Source organism: Polyodon spathula, chromosome 13, assembly GCF_017654505.1.
Source record: "Polyodon spathula isolate WHYD16114869_AA chromosome 13, ASM1765450v1, whole genome shotgun sequence".
NCBI lineage: Eukaryota > Metazoa > Chordata > Actinopteri > Acipenseriformes > Polyodontidae > Polyodon > Polyodon spathula.
In genome coordinates, this window is record NC_054546.1 from 3,626,049 (window position 1) to 3,648,818 (window position 22,770).

Genomic DNA, 22,770 nt, shown 5'->3' on the forward strand with positions numbered 1-22,770 from the left:
ATAAGAATGGCATAAAGGCTCTGTGTGTTATTCTTTCATGTCACTTCTTTTGTTTCGGGCTCTCAGTCATGTGCTGGGAAGCCGAAACAGGAGACAACCGCTTAGAGCCTGGAGGAAGGGCTACCCTCAGCCACAGATTCCCTGAGGTTTCCCCTTAACCAAAATATGTGAGTAGGGGTTTTTTCCTTACCTGAGTGCTGAGCGGTTCATATTTAGTTCTGTGGGATGCATGGTCGGGCTGGAGAGGCTGGGCTCTTTTCCACCAGTGCAGTAATGCTCTGGGGGACGGGATGTGTCTCAGCTGCTCATTTTCATAAATTTTTCAATATTTTGCGGGGTAGGTGGCAGTGCATCACTGTGGGGGGTGCGTTAATCATGTATTATTATTTTCCATTTATGGTTTGGTGGCCTCGTCTTTATCGGGGGAGGTGGCCCATAGCCACTTCCTATCTGCGGCACTGAGATGCATGTAACTGTTTATGTTTTGCCAGCCGGCCTAGTGCAGGTAGCCATCGAGCACCGACGGACGAAGCCTCCAGCCAAATTTATCATTCACTCGGGCCCTGAGCGCCCTCACATTTCATTAAATCATCTGCAACTGTAATCAATAAATCATTCATTGTGAATTCTCCGTGCTGAACTGAATATTCACAAACAAACTCATTTATAACTCTGAAACAAATAAGAACTGACTGCATATTTTAATATTTACATGTTATTATAATGCTTCAGGGAAATAGCCAGAAATTCAAATACAAGAAAAACATAAATGAACATGAATCTAATGTTGAATAAATTATCTACAATTGTTTACAGTCTATTTTTTGTGTCTACAATCAAAGTATTTGCTGTGATGTAACTGTTATAATAAGATACTAAAAACAAACCACCATTTTAAGTGTCACCAATACATTTGTAACTTGTGCAAAAAATGTGAGGGTCACCTAAAATATTTTTTAAATACAGGGCCCTTTTTAAAAGGCTTTACCTCTTGAGTCGTTTAAATTGAGCTTGCTGGCCAAGACTATGTTTGGCTTCCCTGGCTTTATAAATCTCTTAAAACAAATACGTAAATCATTCATGAGCTAAAACAGTCCCACCTCATCAAAAGGAAGGCAGGATTCTGCAGTAATCCTCACCCTATATGAAGCCTTTATTGACTGAAGAGTTTATATTCCTGTCAAATTGAAAAACTCCAAATGCAGAAGTATCTGTTTGGGTTAATATCACAGCTGACCCAGGGTAAGTGAATAATAAATATCACAGAAATTGTCATTTTGTTGTAAAAGGGAATATTAAGTAAAGGTGACAGCAACATAGACACTAACATTGTGTTTATCGCAGTTTACAAACCAAGTTACTGAAACACGGCTTCTTGTTATTAGCTACTGTAGGTATTTGCACATACTTTTTATGTACTAGACAGCAACTTACTAAGGATTTTCTTGCCCACTTAAAGAATATTTCCTTCCCTTCCAAAGGAGTATAGAGTAAATAGCAGCAGCTTTGAAAGCTAACTCAGGCTCATCCCATACATATCCACTCTCAACAGATACTGCTGAGAAGGAGAATCTAACTCAACCCAATACGGCACTCTGGAAATCCAATACTTATAGATGAAGACCACAAAGCTAATAAAATGCAACCAAAAGCTAGTTTTAAAACCTATGTGCCAGCATATAGGATTTGAGGTTTTAAAAATATGCCCCATATCTCTTCTAAAGCACAGTGTGCGGTTTGGGTATTAACTCAAAACCTGATCAGATAATTGTCGAATCTATATAACCTTATAAATGACTATTGTGATGCAATTTTTCACAAAGCAGTGATATCTATTTAAACATCCACAGAACATCTATACTCCCGCACAATAAGCCAAACTGCACTACTGTAGAGTTAGAACTGCACTGCTATCATAATAAAATGCATTCTGACAGCAGCTGTACAAATCAGATGTTCACATCATTATCCAGTGTGTGCAAAACATTTACAGCCGTCTCTCTATTTAGTATGTAAAGGATTATCACTGATTTTTGATGAGCTATAAGTATTCAAGTAATAAAACAAAGACCAGACCAGGCATTTTAGTATGTACAAGTTATGAACAGCACTCCAAACAAATCAATAATTTGAACAGGGTCCGGTCCCAACAGGTTCCAATGAGCAAGCGTCTGCTGTATCCGGACAAATTCATGATTGACAGTGCATGTCATGCACAATACTGCAGTACCGTGGTTAGCCCACTGTTCTATGGGTAAAAACAACATAACCTCTGTAAAAGGGCACTTCAGTAAATTATATGATTATTCAGATAAATGTAAGCCCTAGGCACTCTGTCTAAGAATACATATTTTCAGTAGATACAGGAACATGTCTATGCTAGTAACAGAGGAGAGTCTGTTCTTATTTTGCACTTAAAGTTTGTGACAGCTTTGACTTGGAATTAGTAGGTCTCAACCTCTCTATGGGAAAATGCTCACTGAAAGACCCAAATGCATTGTACTGTGGTTCCACATTTTACATGTTGCATCTTGGTTCATTATTTTATTTTTATATTCCCTTATCAGATTACTGCTGTACTTCGTACCTGTACATCTTATTTCACTTTGACTTCAGCCATACACTTCACATCACGTAGGCACCTCTTAGCAGCTCACACCACTCACTGAAATGACCCTTAAAAGCTTTCAGATTTATTTTTATTTGGACGACCCTGACATCTAGTGGCAGAGGCAAATATTCAGTTCAGTGTCCTATGTTGTTTTTTAAGGCCTATGATGTATTTTAAATATACTGTGATTTGGTATTGTCACCAAAAGCAAACAGTATTCAGCATACTGTATACCCAGTCTTTTACAATAATGCCTGACAGTCACTGCATATATGCACTCATTTATCATGTATTGTTTCTGGGTGCTCATGGGTATCTCAATTGAAGTGAAATGCAATGTACTTTTAGCTTTGAAATAGAGCATCCTAGCAATCTGTGTGAGGTCTGCAGACCACTGCATCTCCTTACAGGATATAAGGAATAGTTCAGTTTCAGGCACATGGCATGTATATATATATATATATATATATATATATATATATATATATATATATATATATATATATATATATATATATATATAATGATTTAAAAGTGGAAAGAACACAAAAGAACATATGAGAGATCATGTCATTTCAAGTTACCAGTCTTTAAATAGTGCATAGATCATACTCAACTGAGCAGTACTGCGGCAGCAAGCCAGAACAAAAACCTGTGGATTTCAAATGTGTTTTTCTTGTTTTCATACAAGTGGGACTGAATTATTAGCTATGTATCTATGTATCTATATACTTTGGTCTATATCTTACCTGCTGTCGTTTATAAGCCAGTTTATCAAGCACCTCCAGCTCCTTTCCAAATTTCTGATTAGCCTTTTTTAGTTCTGCTTTGTTGGATGTGGCTCTCAAGAAGTCAAATGTTTTCTGCACCTACAGTTTATACAAAACAATATCAAGTCATGACAGGTAAATCCCAGGTAAATAAATTTGGCAATGAAAAAAACTAAATTAATGTACCACAATATAGAGAGATATGTCATGGTTACCTGTGATTTAAAACATACTCAAAATGAGCTACTGTGCAAAAAATTGAAATAAAACATGTGCTTATTAAAAATAAGAAGAAAGGTCAAACATCACAATGTACATACAGTTGAAATGTCATGTACTGGGCTACACGGTGTTTTCATGCAGGGATGGTACTTCTTCAAGCTGATGAAAAATATGTTTCTCTGCATTATGTGACATCCTTCTGTTTTAACTACAATATCGAAAAATGTTAAGTTTGGTTCTTTGTTAAATTAACTGGTTATGGATTTTACAGTCTCTTGCTAAGTTATTCTACATTTTATTTTATTTAGCCAGACAAAAAAGATTAAGGTTGCCAATTTTCTCAGCCAGTTGCTCCCAAATTATGGGCTGTGGCAAAAGCATATTAGAATACAAAAACATGACTAGTGCTGTTAAACAATTATACATTATAGGACAAATAAAAAATCAACAGTTCACATATAATTATTATGATTAGAGATGTTTCTTTTCTAAAAACGTCTATAAAAATTATGGAATTAGTCGAAAATTACTAATGACAACAGGGTCGTCCCACGGGAACTCCACCCGTACCTTTACGGTTATATATATATATATATATATATATATATATATATATATATATATATATAGAGAGAGAGAGAGAGAGAGAGAGAGAGAGAGAGAGAGAGAGAGAGAGAGAGAGAGTTAGATAGATATATAGATATTACAATAATCAGAATACAGTTAGGGGATATGTAAACAAATTAATTCAGCCCATGTGATAGCAAGAGACGCCCTGGCTCCACTGAAGCTAATAGAGATACATTGGAGGCCTCAATGGCATAGTGCTGGACGTTTAAAGAATAGAAAATTTGAAAAATATAAAAATGGTATTCAAAGTCTTTTTTTCTTTCTTTTATGGATTACATGAATATAGCTTTAAGAAAAGCGTTTTCAGTATTAATGAATGGAATTTTTCAGGAGATGTGTCACTTAAGGAAATTGGATGTAATTCAATCTTCTTTCTGAAAAACACTGTTAACACATCCTTAACTTTAAAAAGCACTTTGTTTCGAATACATTTTATCCGATATGCAGCTATACTTACAGTGGTTAGATATTGCAAGAGAAAAATCACATCTATTATATCTGCAAGAATGAGGAGTCTGGTAACTGCTGCAAGAAGAGCGCGGGCCGCTTGAACCACAGCCTCGCGTTTGGACAGGTGACAGGGATCCTCTGTAAACTCTCTCGCTGTCCGAGTCAGGGAAATACCTTGAAAGGACGAAGTACAAACCAAGTTAGTCAAAGATCCCAGCGAGAAAAACAGAACAATAAAAGGAATACTGTGTTTTGGTAAAGGATACCAAGATCTTAAATAAACATGTGGTCTGCATGGGTTTAATGGGAATTAACTGTCCCAACCAGGTTGTTTGTCTTTCCTAGAAAATGGATAAGATTTTGTTCCACTGTAAATCAACCTGATCACAAAAATAATTTATATAATTTTGAAGAGTGGACGATTATACTGTTGATGAATTCAGATGTTTGGTGCCAGTATCAAATTATTTTACGTATACAGAAATATTTTAAAGATTGCTGGAAAGTGTTCAAGAGCTCAAAAACAATTCAACATTAAAGCTGGAGTTAAACTTGGGACTTTTTAAATGGTTCCAGAATTCATAAAATGCTTAATGCAAAACACCTAGATCATCACAGAGAGTAAAAACACAGAACATTATTCAAGGGACACATAAAAACTATGCACTCCCAGTGAGTGTTTTTTATATCTTATGGATACATCAATCACTGAATACACAGCTATGAAAAGGACTCACCCACCACCAAAAAAGTCAACTGGCAATGTAACAAAACTAACAGGAACAGGAATGGTATATTCTCTGGAAACTGAGAATTCTGTTAATTGCAGAGTTTTGCAATTTTGTTCTTTTTTAATGACAGAGTTCTATGCCTTTTTAAAAAAACAAATCCTAACATTCTGACACTTCTTTAAGTGGTCCTTTTAACACTGGTTACATCACCTTAATGTGTCTAAACCAGCCCATCATGCTGCTCATATTTAGCTTTCTTTTATTCTACCTAATTTACAGCCATTTCTACCGTCTCCCCTGTTACTGACCATCAATTGGGCACCTCTCTCAAAAATGAATACAGTTCCATTAGCAAGCTATTGTTATCCCATCAGTTCATTAGCACGCAGGTGAGCAATTCCACCACTACGGAAGTATATTCACTTTAAAGACTTTAGGGTATCTGCTGTACTTTTTCAAGAAAGGTCATCTTATATTACACAATAATTGCAGGCAATTTGCTGGTACTGAAATTGCTCATCAAATTGCCTTACAAGTAAGAATGCAAAACGTTATCTTTCCCCTGATGCAGTTCCCGTCACCCTTTCAAGTTGGCTGCGCCCTAGGAGAATTGGAAGCATGGAAGAAAAAGACAATTTTCATTTGAGTTTTGAAAAGTTAATAATGCACTGTGGGATACTACAGGACGACAAAAAAAAAGAGATTATGAGATTTTGCAATCAATTATTATTGACTGTCACTGGGAACTTGCCACTCAAATCAACAGAACAGGCAGAACTAAATGAATCCAGTAGTTGCTATAAACTGACATAAGCTTCCTTCAAAGTGGCAGGATCTACTGTTTGCAGTCCTAGTTTGTGTGAAAACAGTGTTACTACTGATTTTGAATTGTGTGAAAACATTGCTTTTTTATCTGTCCCAGTGTTAAAAGGAAGACTTATTAATTAGGTAATAAGGTAATAATAAGGTAATATATTGTGTGTAGGGTGCCATCTTGGGATGTTAAATTGTGCAGTTTGGGTGGTTCTGCTCTAGCTGTGCAAAATGATTTCTGACCAACACAGAGCACACTAATATACATGACAAAGTATAGCATTTACATACAATGCGACCAGCAGAACAAGAGGCACAGCATATTCAATTATTATAAATTGAAAATGTAGTTTGTACACAATAACTATTAGAAATGTGTCCTATATTCTATCTACAAGTTGATATCTATACACAACATATGACGAAAATCAAATCCTAATGAATCCTTAACTGTAATTGGTTGATTTTTCCTACAACTCGTTACGAATCCTTATCAGGCAGAACAGCATCCCTGCCTGCCCTGTTAAAAAGCTATCTGGAGCATATGTGTGAATGTTAATATTCTAGTGCAATTCAACCCTTATGCAAGTTTACTATGGTATTGTTGCACTGTAAGTTTGCACTTTTACCTGCTTTTTCCATGGTAATACCATGCATTAACCTTAATTTACCCTTGTTTACCATGTTTATTAATATTATTTACCATACCTCACTGTTTTTTACAGTGCTTACCTCCATGCCTCCACTATGCTTTATTATGCTTCGCTATGCTTTTACTATGGTAAACTTTTATAAGGGAACTGTCTGTATGATTGAGTGCAGTGATGTCCCTGTGAATGAGATGACAAATTTCCATGGGTGGGAGCTTGTGCAGCTGCATATTACACAGTGCTACACATGGCACGGCAGTTACAGCATTATGCTATTTAATAATCTGACTCATTTCCATTAAATATGGCAAATATTTTGGCTTTGTTTACCCACCTACATTATGTATTTACTTTTTTAATTTGTTTTGACTGTTTCCAGCACGAGGCAGTCATGAGCCAGATTCAATGTCTGAATGCATCTGTACCTCTCAGGTTGGAGTCAACACAGTGGACCAACACAGAGCGCACTAATATAGAATGATAAAGTATAGCTTTTACCAGCAAAATTTGCAGGGGAGTCCTTATATTCCGTACAGGAGACTGTGTTTGCTGAAACATATTTAATTTATTGAGTCACTTTGTATTGTCTGACATGTAGCCTTCCATCACTATCCAGGGCCAAGATCGAGATTTTGATGTCATGCTGGTTATATTACTATATTATCACATTTGAACTGACTAAACACAATTAGATTTATACTGCCATCTGCTGGACAGAAAACAGTTCCCCCTCCCTGGTTTACATCAGCTTTTCCTGTTTAAATACATTATTCCTATTCTGCACAAAACCTTGTCTATGTTATCCTTGGAGTATCGTGATGTTCTCCATGAACATCTCAACTTGTTTGTCTTCTAGAACACCACTGTGACTTTCAAGTGCAATGCAACAGAAAAGAGGTTAGACAAGCCTCAGAGTATTATTTTCTTTAAGGTCATATTGTTAACAATAAACTGACATTAAAAATTGCGTTTTCCCAAAAATAAAAATACATTTCAAGTCATCTGTGTGCCAGAAAAGTTCGTTAATGACACAACTTTAAAATTAGGCCATTATGGTTGGCTAGGTCTCTCTTAGACAGTATACAATAGACTAAACTTAAATGCTGCCTGAATATTTTAATCACTACAGGAAATGCAGGAAGATGTTTTCTGGAAAACTTGTATGTTTATAAATTTAAATTTAAATTTAAATGTGTAATTTTGTTTAGAACAGAAATGAAAACGCCAAATATTATACATTTTAGAACACTTATCTCTGTGAATAGAGATGGGTAGGGTCATACCCAGTATGGCTATATATATATATATATATATATATATATATATATATATATATATATATATATATAAACCAAATTAACGTATTAAATAATTTTTTAAATGTTTGTTCAGTACAAATCATATACCAACAAGCCCAGGGGATAATGAAACAAAATAATGAAGGACTTATCCAAATCATTTAGGAATAAAGACACTTTCTTCTTCAAAATTTCTTAGGCTCCAGCCTTCAAGAAAAAAATTCCTTCAAGTGAATATGCACTATGCTTAATTAGGCACCAATACAAAATATGTTTATATATTAAAAAAGGACAATTTTTTTTTGGTTTTTTTTGTTCATTTTAATATACATGATGACCTTGTATGAAACACAAAGAACCTGCAGTATAAAATGCAAAAATGCATTTAAAAATAAAAAATTAAATATCTTTTCACTTATAATTCCAAGCTATTTCAAATCCAAAAAATGAATCTGTAAAACAGCCAAGACTTGACATTTTACCATTTTAATAGGTCAGCTTGACTTGACACATCATTTATAAAATGGAAATGTAATCCAATAAGAATGTCTATTTCCACAGAGATCTTACTTTTAAATACCATTGCCCTACAAAGTGTGGGCCCCATGTGTTCTAGTGTGTCATTGCTTGTTATTCTTTTTCTTGTAGTGGATTAATACAATCAGAAATGTGCAGGGTTTTTTTTTTTTTGCTGGTCAAGATGGCTAATATTTTAATGTACAATTTTAGTCAGTTGACTACTGCATTGTAACCCTAAAACAAGCGAGGGTTCCTATCCCCTGCTCTCATCAAGCCAAGAGGAGACCCAGACCTCTTTCCTAAGTCACAATCACTCTCCTCTCCTTTTAAACCCTGGAAGTCAGTCCTCCATGTAGCCCTTAATCCTGTCCTGTGAATTATAAATGAGCTGGATAACCAGTAAGAAACATCCATATGTATTGCAATTTAGACTGTTTTCAGAAGTGACAGGAATTTTAGAAATATGAGGTTATACAATGTTATAATCCTAACCCTAACCCTAACCCTAACCCTAACTCAAAGGAGATCCCTTGTGGCTAGCTTAGTAAAAACCTTTGCCATGTAAAGTTTCTGCTCATGACAAGTTGCTGAATGTGGGTGGGGACCCAAGAGGAGCCTCTGTGTACCTATGAGTTTACAAAGAAAAAGTGGGATGGCGCTAATACGCTTTTAATTGTGGGCTAGAGCCATCATCGACATAACTTTCATGTAAGTAGTCACTGAATGACTATTGCAAGATAAATAGACCAGAAAAACAAAGGTGAATATACAAAAAGGAAGGGCAAGCTTTACAAATCATTCAGTGACCCAATTAAGTTACATCCCAATATTAATTCAGTTTATATACAGTGAGAGTAACTATAGGTCTGAACCATAGACTGCATACAAAATGTAAAGGCTACAGTATATCAAATGTGAATGGCTACTGCTACCTAGGGAGGGTGCGCGAATCAACCAGTGAGCATCATAAGACTTGCTGGGTTTAAATTTCTTGGGCAATGAATTTTGATAATGTTAAATGATCAGTTAATTTACATAACAGTGTTATAGATTTGATTGCTAAGATAGCAAATGCGGCACACAACTGATAAAGAGGTCTACTGGCTTCCCAAAACCGTACAGAAAATAAAAAGCTAATTATCTGAAAGTAGGTCTTATCTACACACAGGGATCCAGTAAAACCATCTTGCTCTCACAATTATATCAGAAGCAAAAGCTGCTACTGTACAAATGATAGATGACTTATGCTTCATGTGTATGCTTAATACATATAATCAAGATCATCACTCATTATTTAAAACCATGTTTTGTCATTGCTTGTTTGTCAGTCATTTTGCCATATGTAACCAGAATATTTCTCATCTATAAAAAGAATATAGCAGCTAGATGACGGAATGTTCTAGCACTACAATGTAACAAAACTATTTAATTACAGCAGCTCCATATAACCTCTCCAAGTAATCATTTTCTAAGGCTGGCAATTCAAAAGTAAAATGCAGTTACTCGAAACTTTCATGACTTTCCTTCCATTTGATTTTTGCAAACAAAGACCTACAAAATGTTAGCAAACCAAAATATAACATACTTACAGCTAACAATGTTCTACATTAGGTTTTTTTATAAAAACAAATTTAATAATAAGATTGCTAGATTATGATTCTCTCTTGTACATGTTCTATTTTTTTTATTTTATGGTCCAAGGTTTTGGTCACTTAAAACACACAAATGCCAGCTGGATATAAACACCCTGGGGTGGATTCTATATGGGAAACACCACTGGAAGGTTAAATGGTTCATCATTCAGCCTCATTCAAAAATAGTTAGCAGTACCTCAGAACGATACCTGTTTCACACTGGGATCTATTCTAGTGCACTTTACTTTTCCTCAATTTGATTCATATCATGTAAATTATATCAGGCAACAGAATGTTGTTCACAAGGCCATTTCCATCTAATAACACAGCTCTTACTACATTATAGCAGGAAACTTTGGTTGTTTTCCAGTTATTACAAAGTAATTACATGGCTATTCATGCACTGTAATCTAAAGGTAAGAAATAGCCAAGTTCTGCTAATTTGCTTAATTTAAGAGGCAAGGGATGTACTGTGTGTCTAAGAAGTTTAACTGAATAGGGAAATAAAACAGAGAAATGCACATATATTTCCTGTGCAGTCTAAATAGTACTATATTTCAAATCATATGGATTTCCAGCCTTTATTTTAAAATTGTATCCTGATCTGATGCCTTTATGAACAAAATCTGATTTATACTGATTATTATTTTAATTGTTTTAAGTTTTTTTTTTTTTTTTTTTTTTTTTTATAGGATTAATGATGTGATAAGGCCCTTCTTTGGACTTATTTACACATATACCTGTTCATACACCTGCTCATACACCTGTTCATACACCTGTTCATACACCTTCTCATACACCTGCTCATACACCTTCTCATACACCTGCTCATACACCTGTTCATACACCTGCTCATACACCTGTTCATACACCTGCTCATACACCTGCTCATACACCTACACCTCTCATACACCTTCTCATACACCTGCTCATACACCTTCTCATACACCTTCTCATACACCTTCTCATACACCTGCTCATACACCTTCTCATACACCTGCTCATACACCTGCTCATACACCTTCTCATACACCTGCTCATACACCTTCTCATACACCTTCTCATACACCTGCTCATACACCTGCTCATACACCTTCTCATACACCTGCTCATACACCTGCTCATACACCTTCTCATACACCTGCTCATACACCTGCTCATACACCTGCTCATACACCTGCTCATACACCTTCTCATACACCTGCTCATACACCTGCTCATACACCTTCTCATACACCTTCTCATACACCTGCTCATACACCTGTTCATACACCTGCTCATACACCTCATACACCTCATACACCTGCTCATACACCTGCTCATACACCTGCTCATACACCTGCTCATACACCTGCTCATACACCTGCTCATACACCTGTTCATACACCTGTTCCCTAGCAAGTAAAAAAATAAAGTATGCATGTCTAGTAAACAGAGCCGTGCTGCATCCCACACAAGACCTTATAATCAGCTGACTTGGAAAAACAGGAGACAATGGTTAGTGATCTGCATTTCACAAACCACAAATTGTTTTACATTCAGTTGCCATCAGTTAAGTCCTGATGAAATATGTGTGATATTTAAAACTCCTACAGTAAAATTCTCTTCTGTCAGAATAAACCTACTGCAAGTATTAACTGTGTGGTTCAAACTGCTCTTTGGTACAGCAAGCCACAGCAGGTTTAAGGGTAATACTTTAAAATAAGTGTTTGTAATTCCAATGTAACTAACACATGACTTCAGGAGGTCAGGCCATCTCTCATACTGTGATAAAGGTAAGTCCTATTGCAGGAGCAGAGCCTTTGAAATGGAAGGGATTCAATACCATTTTTGAGGATTATTTTTTAACATTTTTTTTTTTTATTTCATCCCAACCTAATTTATTAAACGTTCCTTTGTTGAAACATTTTCTACTGAATTGAAATGATTCTTAAATTTAATTCCAAATGAACCTGTAGTTGTGATGAGAATTATATCCCAGTTTATGTTACTGGTTGTAAAACTTTTAAAGTTGTTACAACCAGGTTGGAAACCTCATCCAACTCTGTTGTGCCAGTATCCCACTCTACATTTTCTGCAATAACATTGTATTAAAATACAATTCATATACCACTTACCCGAAGCAAATGAAATGGGACAACAGAAAACATGTTGCTTTAAATCTATAATACTGGAAATTGTGGATAAAGTTGGGTAAACTGAAGCAAACAATCATTCAAAGTTTGAAGCATGAACTGTAGATGATTTGACTGAGAATAAGCAGTGAGCTAATGCACTGTAAAACCCATCTATCTTCAATGACTACTAATTCATTGGAAAACATACAGTCTGACTTTGTAATAATGGCAACTGTATATGAGTATTTTTTAAAGCGATCATAACCTACTTGAAGCCTTGCCTCAGGCTAAAGTGGTGCATATTGAAAAACCATGCCAGATAGGAAACCCACCACAATGTGAGTTTCTAAAGAAACTGTGAATAGAAAGCCTGACTCCAGTAAATGTCATCACACCCTACAATACAGATTGCATTTTAATCTGGAGAGGATGTTTGCAAGACTGTACTGTGACACTAACACCCGGGAGCTCACACTTAAAACTAGGTTGCTGTAACTAGGATTGTTACCAGAAAAGCCAGCGTCGCCTTCTTTCAGCATATTTGGGCATTGAACACAGTCATATCCATTTGTCAGTGTGCAAATGATTGTGTATGTAGATCACTAATGGACTGCAGGTGTCTCCTACTTTGCTATGATAATTCAAAGACCCTCATTAACACTAGCCTTGAACTACAATACTTAAAGCAACATAATGTAGTCCAAGAAAATCTACAAGGGGCTCCTGACACAAATACAGTACACACAAACAAATCAGATTGTCTATCTTAATCTATCTATCCAATGGTAATTAGTACAATAACACCACATGCTTAGGCCATGTGTTAAACCAAATAAATACTGATTGACTTCTAGTGTTTTTAATAAAGCATCTGCACCACTTACTTTCTCTTCGAACCTCCTCCACAGCTGCAGTCAGCTCCTCCTTTAGTACTGCAGTTTCCCTTGCAATCTTTTCACCTTTCTCGATTAAACTGAGAGTAGCATCTTCCACCGATTTCAAGAGCACACGGCCCCTTTTAGAACAGCCCTTTTTATTGTTAGAAGGATATTTTGGGCAATTCACTAGTGTGGTGACCTGCAACAACAATTGCAAAGACATGTGAAATGATTCTATGTACCTGAAACTACTTTCAATATGCTTAAAGGTCATCAAAGCATGATATTTTGATATAGGTGTGCATGAATGATCATGGTGTTTATGGAATCTCCCCTTGCAATGATCTCCAGGGGTCCATACATGCCAATAGTCCAAATATGGTCGGGACAGTCCTGATTTCCTAGCAAATGTCCTATGTCCCGAAGCATTGGAAGAAAGTCCCGATATTTATCCATAGAAAAAAAATAATTTATTCTGCACAGCAGAGTTAGTGAAAACCACATGCTGTGCTCTTCGTTCGGCCGACACACCTGCTGATCACTAACTTATACAAAGGTAAGAATGCTTACCTTTTGTATAAAATATAAGGGGGGGGGGGGGGGGGTGGTATGTCTATTATATGAAAATGAGTGTTTTTTGCATATGACTCCTTCCACGTGTATGATGCATATGGCCCCCCCATCAGAGACGAGCATCCCGTTGAACAGTTTCCAAATGTTGGCAAGTATGCCGTCTGTTAGCTGGAGTGCAACGTTGCAGTTATCTCCTGCCATGTGTATTTACCTCTATAGGGTTCGACACCTGTACCAGAGCTTGGTGTAGCCTTTACCACACAGTAACGCCTTTGTCTAGGAGGCATTTCAAAACTGTACCTGCCCTGAAATTACAATCTTACCGAAACACTCACAGAACTTGAGAAGACACCGCCAGGCTTCTACGACAATCCTAATATTATTTCTATTTAAAACAAAGACCTTTCTTTTTACTGTTTATTTGCATCACTGGTGCTTATAAGAATCACTGTTTACTATGTGTAAATATGGTGGCTGGTGCTTCTGAACACAATGAAAAAGATCTGACTTCCATGAGCTGTTTGATTTTCATAACCTTGGGCTCTGTATTACTTTTCTAACAGTGACAGTGTTTAGATCTACAGCGGTTTCGATCAGCTGAACAGACCCAAATGTCTTTTTAAGTGGTTACAAGTCTACTGTGGTATAGAAATAGCAGACTAAAATACTTTGTAAAAAATACAGTGGAAAGACAAAGTGTGGTGGATGACCCATTCAAATGAACCCCCTATTTATTTATTTATTTGACAGGGACAACATACAATTTTAACATTTATGACATGTTGTACCCAAATAGGTTTCAGATAGGTTGCCATTTTTTGTACTATATTTTCAATTACCGACTTGCAAACATATACAGTACCCCACGCACTTTCATTCCATTTTCTGATTACAAAGTGACTTCTGTCTAAATGTTTTCTGTTTACAGGGTCGCTGTTCAATCTGTTAACGGCTTACTTATGTTTAGCCACCTACTCACATTGCACTGTGTTAACAATACAATGAACAATGTTCTTCTTTTATCGCAGCCCTCTGCTGTGGAACAGAAATATTGTTTATACTATAATATATATGATTGTGTTTTACAGCTGCTCAATCTATGCACATATAATTAATCAATACATGTCAAAGGTGGAAAAAAACAATTGTGTTTTGGCTATGCACATGGATTTGTTTTTGTTTTTTTTTACTATGGTATAACAGATGTGTCATAATTTCTTCAGCGTTTTCAGACAGAGCCAGCGCCAAATGTAATTTGTTAAGGGACTCACACACACATCTCACCTCACCAATACATTTGACTTCATGTTTGATTAGACAAGGTGGCCACAAAACAGGTTCTTTTAGTTTATTTTTGTCCTGCAGAGACACAGGGTGATACATACTGACACTCTATCATGAATAATATTCCTATAACTTACAGTAATAAACACAACACGTATTTGTATTTTCCTGCGATGACTGTCCCTACAGTATATATTTTCACGGTCTAAACTGAGGAAAAGCAATGAATCAGGCATGCAAACACAAACAAGAAAGACAGTTTGTACGGTCTGATTTGTTAACACAAGAGAAACATTATTCTCCCTTTGGTCAGTTTTAACAAATCTATTCAGAACCAAACAATGACGACAAACAACAGAAGAGCACATCAATTTCACACCGTAATGGGAAATCAATCAGTTTTATACGTGCTCTTGGAATACTGGATTTGTAGTTGTCCATAACAAAGCCAGCATTTTTATTTCTGAACAAACAGTCTTTGAAAGGAGACGCGTTCCTGCGTTTTGTGTTCCCTGTTGCTTTCAGACCCTGCCAGCCTGCTGCAGGATGTGCAAGGAAACATGGAACAATGAAACTCTAATAAAACATTGGGCTCTGTAGTGGGCCACATGTTTGTCAATGAAGCAAACAAAATGTACCTCTGCAATAACTAAAGATTCCTCTCTCGTGGCTAGAATTCTGATTTCATACTAAAATGTATAAATATGCATTTATAGGGATTTTTATTCAATAGTATGTGTGCACAGAATTTTGCACTCTGTAATTGTGCACAATAGTCCAAAAATGATTATTGCACGGTGGTGGGATTTTCATTATATTGTGGTACAGAGCTATAGAAATATATATTTATTTGTTTATCGGCAATTTCACTGGCACTGTAAATTACCCTCATTAATTAAGTAGTTGCAGTGAAAATCAAACTGTTTTTGTGCTGTTGCTGAAAGTTGTCTCGGCGGGTACAGTATATTCCGTTTTAACAGAGCTCCTGGCTCACTCCAGTCCAGTGAGAAATGTAAAACATGCAAGCCAGTGGTGGGATCCAGCTGCATCTTAATTCAATTATTTGATAAACACTTGAATGGCTGTTCAGCAGGTCATGTGGAATCATTACCATTGTGTAAATGAGTTGAATTTAATAGGGACTTCTCCCTAGAAAGATAAATACTCCCTTGAAAAAAATGTTTGGTAATAAAAATACATCTTAAATAGCTTTCATTTTATTAACTTAGCTGGTCAAAATCGTGGTAATTCCCACAACCATAAAACGTAATTACTTATTGCCCCCATGTAATTTGCTAATTAACAAGCATTCATTAGAAATGTGTTGTCATGGTTCCTGGGAACAGTTGGAAACTCAGTCCATTACTCTACTCATAACAGTAACAGTTGAATATGGGTGAGAGAGAGAAGCAGTAGTTGACCTTTAAGGGTTCTATTATGTATGTATGTACTACTGATCCACTAAAATGGCACAATGAGAAAGTGCATAGGGCACAGTATTCTACTGATCCACTAAGAGATCACAATGAGAAAGTGCATAGGGCACAGTATTCTACTGATCCACTAAGAGATCACAATGAGAAAGTGCATAGGGCACAGTATTCTACTGATCCACTAAGAGATCACAATGAGAAAGTGCATAGGGCACAGTATTCTACTGATCCACTAAGAGATCACAATGAGAAAGTGCATAGGGCACAGTATTCTACTGATCCACTATTAGATCACAATGAGAAAGTGCATAGGGCACAGTATTCTACTGATCCACTATTAGATCACAATGAGAAAGTGCATAGGGCACAGTATTCCTCCCCTCCTTATTATTTATTTATTTATTTATTTATTTGTCATTTTATTTTATTAGTGCTGTTTTGAGACCCAAGTACTGCCATCTAGAACAGTGTTCAGAATAAAGGGCTTTCTGTTGTATAGTTTAATGTTACTTACTTTATCTCATCAAAAAGTAAAGAATACAATGTGATTAATGTGGATTCTGCAGTATAACCAATATGAAATGTACCTGTATTATCAATGGCTCAAGTAACCTTTCCACAGTTATTGTCCTGATCTGAAGATCCTTAGGGTCAATTTTCAGCTGAATGTTTTGAAGAGTCGACATTTTTTATCTTAAAGAAAGCACACACAAAAAAGCATTACATTTTAAAAAGAAAAAAATTTTCTGTTTCATTACCATGACATATTAATGAATATCTAGTTGTTATTATAATGCCCAGATAAAAATGACAGATTAAGAATACTTACTGGATACACTTGAAAATACAGGTCTAGTCACTTTTATTATGGGCAGTGAAGGGACCAACAAAATGTGACCTTAATATTGATGGTCTATTAACATTGAAGTCAATAGAATAGTGGAGGCCCTGGAGCAAGGCGTTAAGTGTTCATGTCCTTATTTTCCATTTTCAAAATCACAGCATTGTTTGGATATTAACAGATGATGACTATTGTGTACGTTTTTGTGCTTGTTAAATTCTTAACACCCGTTAGAAAATTTGGAAAACGCATTTCTTAATTTAACGATAAGAACTATAACTTTTGAAAATACATGTACATAGTAACAGGGTGAAACTTTTGAAAAGCTTGGCGTTATAGCTGAGCATGATGCCAGAGATTTCCCGGCGTTGGGTTATTAATAGGATCAATAGCCTCCTCCGTATCCAGTTTTATTCTGGGACCCTTCCAAGTACATGTCCCAGATTCTATTTTTAACGCGCTTTACACAGAGCGGTTAAATATATATTATATATATATATATATATATATATATATATATATATATATATATATATATATATATATATATATATATAACTGGACTGGAAGCGTGAAAAAAAAAAAAATAATAATAATTAGTTATACCCGCTACGGAATTAAACTGTTAACTTTTAAACTTAAAGTGTCAAATTTTTACACGTCAGGTGTGATATTCAAATTATTCTCTCGTAATATCTGAGGGTAAAGGTTTCAATTTCACCATGTTGCCTGTCACATTAAATAAATTCAAAGCAAAACAAACACCATAACTGACAGTTCTTTAGAAATATTGGCATACACTTTTTGTTTGTTTGTTTGTTGTTTGTTTTTTGTTTGTTAGGTTTGTTTAGCAATGACAGCGCCAACAACATTTGGATGAACAAAGTTTCAAAACTGCTTTTACTTTGAAGTATCCTGTGGACGTAAACGTTTGTACTGTGGAGAAGTAGTTATTTTACCTAGGTGGAAAATAACAAATGCCAAGCAAAATTGTCGATTGATAACAATTCAAGTACCTTCTTAAGAAAGCGGCGGTTCTGATATATATATATAATCAAACTCTGTTTCTTCACGCCGTTTATGGCCAAAACACTAAGCATATCAGCGACCTTGCCAACTTTACATTCCTGCCATACACGAGTGCCCATTCCTAAATACTGTGCTGGCAAATCACCTTTTAAAGCTTTTCTTTTCCATTCGTCTTACATTGTCTAACGTGCAGTATTAACTAGAATAAGTATTACAGTTTCATTAGAAAAGGCCACTATGTGCCACGACAGAAAAGGCAACCCAATTTAATTTAAAAAAAAAAGTCATTATCTTTTTTTCATCCACTTACCTCCTCGTTTCTCCTTTTACGGTCTTCAAATAAAAATAAAAATAAATCCTACAGTAGCAGCCAAAATTTTAAGTGAATGTAAACTTTTTTTTCCCCCCTCAGCAACACTTTAGGTAGTGTCGTTCAGAGTGCAGTTTCGGTGTATTATGAACTGGGTAAGCTCCCCTCTGCCGCTTGTCACTCAGAAGTGCCTCTACTCATTAAATAGCCAGCTTCACTACAGCTGACACATGATCTCACTGTCGTCTACATACTAGTGCTCAGAATATCCTGACGGTCAAAAATGCCTCAGAGGTTAAGAAAACTGTGTGGAAGTTTGTTGGATGAAATACACCTGCTTGCTTTATTTATTTACGTGTGTGTGTGTGTGTGTGTGTGTGTGTGTGTGTGTGTGTGTGTGTGTGTGTGTGTGTGTGTGTGTGTTTGCTAACAAAAAAACTGTTATTTATCTATTTTATTATGTACATTGTCTTGTCCACTGGTCTTCTCAAATCACCCAAATAGCGGGTACAGTGTAGGTAAGCATATTGCCTAGAAGTCCTTATATTAGCTCAGTCTTTTGAAACAGGTTGCATTTGTGAAATTTCCTTTGTTTTATGAACTCTTGAGCCTTAAGAACAGAATAAATTCAAGTGAAACGACAGAGTTCCTTAATAAAATATAATTGCAACTGTCCCTGCAACACATTAAATCACAAATGTTCTAAACATGTATCTACAACTACACATTCCTGGTAGTAAATATAAATTCTGGGTATTGATTGACACCAGTGATGATGTGAATCCAGCCTCATTAATTTCCTGCACAGCTCTCCTCAGCAAATGCCAGTGCAGTATTCTGTGCTGCTGTGCGTTTCATAGACAATGGCTTGGTTCCAGCAATACTGGATAAAAGGTCCTTTACAGCAGTTTCAAATGTCTTTATATTATAACACTGAGTCTCTCATGTATAATTGTGAGAATGATTCATGAAGGACTGCAGTGATATCAAAGCACAGCTGCAATTCATATAATTATGATGCAGTTAGCAGCATATCCTTTGTTAAATCAGATTTTTAATTTTATTTTAATTTTTTGTTTTTTGACTATACATTAACTTTGGTGTCTCATCATGCTAAGTCAACAGTAGTATATCAGCAGCAAGGTTACACTGTGATGTGGCTGGCAATGAAACTGAAATTATGCTGCACATGCCAAATTCAACATCCGCTTTAAAGAATGTGAGGCAGAATTCAGGAATGTGTAAAGGAAGAAACTGGAAGCAAAACCCTGATCATTTCACAGCTCTCAGATACAGCTGCACAATCTGAAGTGTTCTGTGTACTGTTCTATTAAACCTGTTTCAGAACTCATTCTCCATAAAAATGGTTGGAAATGTTGCCCTTTCCATGCCATGTGTCCTGGTGTACATGGAGGTCCACAGAAATCCTCAGTCCCACTTAGTTCCCCAAACTTCCCTTTTCATTTACAACACAGACAAGGGGAATACAGAAACAATGGATTTAACATGCCATACAAAACCCTTGCTTTAAGTGTAAACATCTCTCACATCGTGGCAATATTTGGTCGCCCTGGTATGTGTGTATTACCTTATTTATGTTGTAGGGGTCAGCCTTTAGCAGACTCCTCTTACCCTGTGCCATGGAACATATCAGCCCTGATATCCTGAGTTCTGTACACACATTAGAAACATTACATTTTGAATGCCAACAAATGCTTTCAGATTTTAAATTTGCAGGTTTTATTATTCTAAATAAACTACCCAAGGAGACGCATGTGCATTTTAAACATCACTTGCTTATTTGCTAGAAAGGTTGAACTTTGTCCCACGCAGAATGCCCTTATCGTTTCTTCAATGTCAGTTCACTCTGCAATGCAAAAGAACATTTTCCACTCCTATGAAGCCTGAAAGGACATTGAAGAAATATTAAAGGATACATTTATTGAAATTGAGTATGACAGCAATTTTGCAGAATGTAATTTCTAAATTGACATTATGAAACCCTGTACATAAAAGGGAACCGCAACTTAAAACTGCAGTCCCTTCAACTTTCACCTCTCCATCATTGCTGTGCATTCAACACTACTTACCTGTGTGTTTTAGTTTTTATTGAATGCATCATGAAAGTTTATTTAAAAAATCCACTGATGTGCACATAATATATATATATATATTTTTTTCCAGTGGTTTGATTTGCTTCAATATATTTTCTCTGATCTCTTATTCCTAACACATTACATACCAAATTAGTTTTTCTTTGAAAAAGAAAATCACAACATAAGCTGTATTTATGTCATTTCATACAGTACATTTAGGCTTAACTTTTATGGTTAACAAAATTAGAGTAGGTTATCATAATAATATAGTTAAAGAGAAAATTAAAATAACAGGTAGATGCCATTAAAAATGCTCCGATTGTTTTACAAAGTAGCCTGTCATGAAATGAAAACAATGGTACTTAATGGGTTAATAATGTATCGGTTTATCACCATCTGGTATCATTTTTCTCCACTAGATGGAGCACCTTGCTCAGCTTTGTAGCCATTTCTCTAGAAGGTATAAGGCGTCCCCATACCTAAAGCTATTGACCTAGCATTTTTGAATAACACTACAAAAGTTGGGCAGTAAGAGTACGTTGAATTGAATACTTTTTTATAGTAGCACCACCGCTGTTTCAAGACGATCTTTCTTCTGCTAACTTTTATTTTCAACGTCACGTTGTTTGGCTGACTTCTCTTCATGCATATAACATGTCAAATCCACATCATTGCTTGAAGTATGGTTTGCTAATTCTACCAGGTGGATATACCACAGGCTGCAGAAAGCAGAAGAGAGAAAAAGGCTGGCAGCAAACTTTGATGCAACTAATTTGCCTGCCTGAAGGCAACATGTTTCTTTACAATAAAAGTGAGCTACCCAGCGCTTAACTGCAATTACTTGCGTGTGACTACCTGCCTTGACTTTCCTAAGAATCGGATGTCCTGGTACATAAAAGGTAGCACACGGTTAATAATAATAATATACTACAAAGACTGTGTCTGCTTTGAAGACTGCCTTATTGAGAGAATACCAGTAGAAACTGGGAAATGAGGACACTCTAAAATATTTAAAAAGAAAAAAGGAACTGAATGAATGCTATACCTTTTAATTGATATGATGATAATACCAGGCCCCTAGGGGAATCATTAACATGAAGCAGAAATAGCAAGTGTGGCTTTACGATATCACAACGGTACAAAGCAATGCAGGATTATCAATTTTAACAACTCGGATTCTATAGAAGAGATATGAAGTTTAACTCTGTCCTATTAAACTGCTCTACTCCTAAAATGTCCAGTGCCTGGTGCTTGAAAGGAGAGGCAGGGCTGATGTTTAAGTCAAGGATATATTTAGACCTAACAACAGTATCTGGACATTCATCGGAATGCCTACCATTCCACTGCAGACCTCCCTTTCAGAGAGCAGTAGAATCTGAAGAGTAAGTGGGATGCCAGAAAAGGTCACATGTTAGACTGGAATAGAGGAAACATGCACAGATAACGGTTTCATTATTCCCAAGTGACATTTTAATAATCATGAGAGGAGGACATATTTGAAAGGTGTGGTAAAGATTCTGAACAGAGCTATTCATTCAATTCCTAACAGAAACAACTAAGGCCTGGACCAACCCTCTAATCCAGGGTTTCTCAAACTCGGTCCAGGGGACCTCCTATGGTTGCTGATTTTCATTCCAACCGAGCTCTCAATTACTTAACTAAACCCTTAATTGAACTGATAATTTGCTTAATTAGACCTTTCTACTTGTTTTCAGCTCTTGAACAGTTTGCATATTTCAAGTTAGCTATAACATTTGATAAGTAACTTGAACTGCAACTGTATATATATATAGATATATATATATATATATATATATATATATATATATATATATATATATATATATATATATAAGTATATATTAAGATTTAATTATTCAC

At 35.9% G+C, this 22,770-nt stretch overlaps 1 protein-coding gene and 1 long non-coding RNA gene across 2 annotated transcripts in view; both read right to left on the bottom strand.

Moving 5' to 3' along the window:
* LOC121325624 (catenin alpha-3-like) overlaps positions 1-19,004 on the bottom strand; it is a 185,407-nt gene extending 166,403 nt beyond the window's left edge. Inside the window, exons 1-5 of the mRNA XM_041268439.1 lie at positions 18,794-19,004; positions 17,201-17,306; positions 13,330-13,522; positions 4,691-4,857; positions 3,361-3,480 (exon numbers count right to left, since the gene is read on the bottom strand). Coding sequence (XP_041124373.1) covers positions 3,361-3,480; positions 4,691-4,857; positions 13,330-13,522; positions 17,201-17,299 — 579 coding nt within the window. The 5' untranslated portion in view covers positions 17,300-17,306; positions 18,794-19,004. The remainder of the gene's footprint in view (positions 1-3,360; positions 3,481-4,690; positions 4,858-13,329; positions 13,523-17,200; positions 17,307-18,793) is intronic.
* LOC121325625 lies at positions 11,075-12,258 on the bottom strand. Its single transcript, XR_005951360.1, has 3 exons — positions 11,644-12,258; positions 11,590-11,613; positions 11,075-11,224 (listed from the first exon to the last, which is right to left on the bottom strand). It is a non-coding gene; the product is annotated as an uncharacterized LOC121325625 (long non-coding RNA).
* Positions 19,005-22,770: the final 3,766 nt, after the last annotated feature.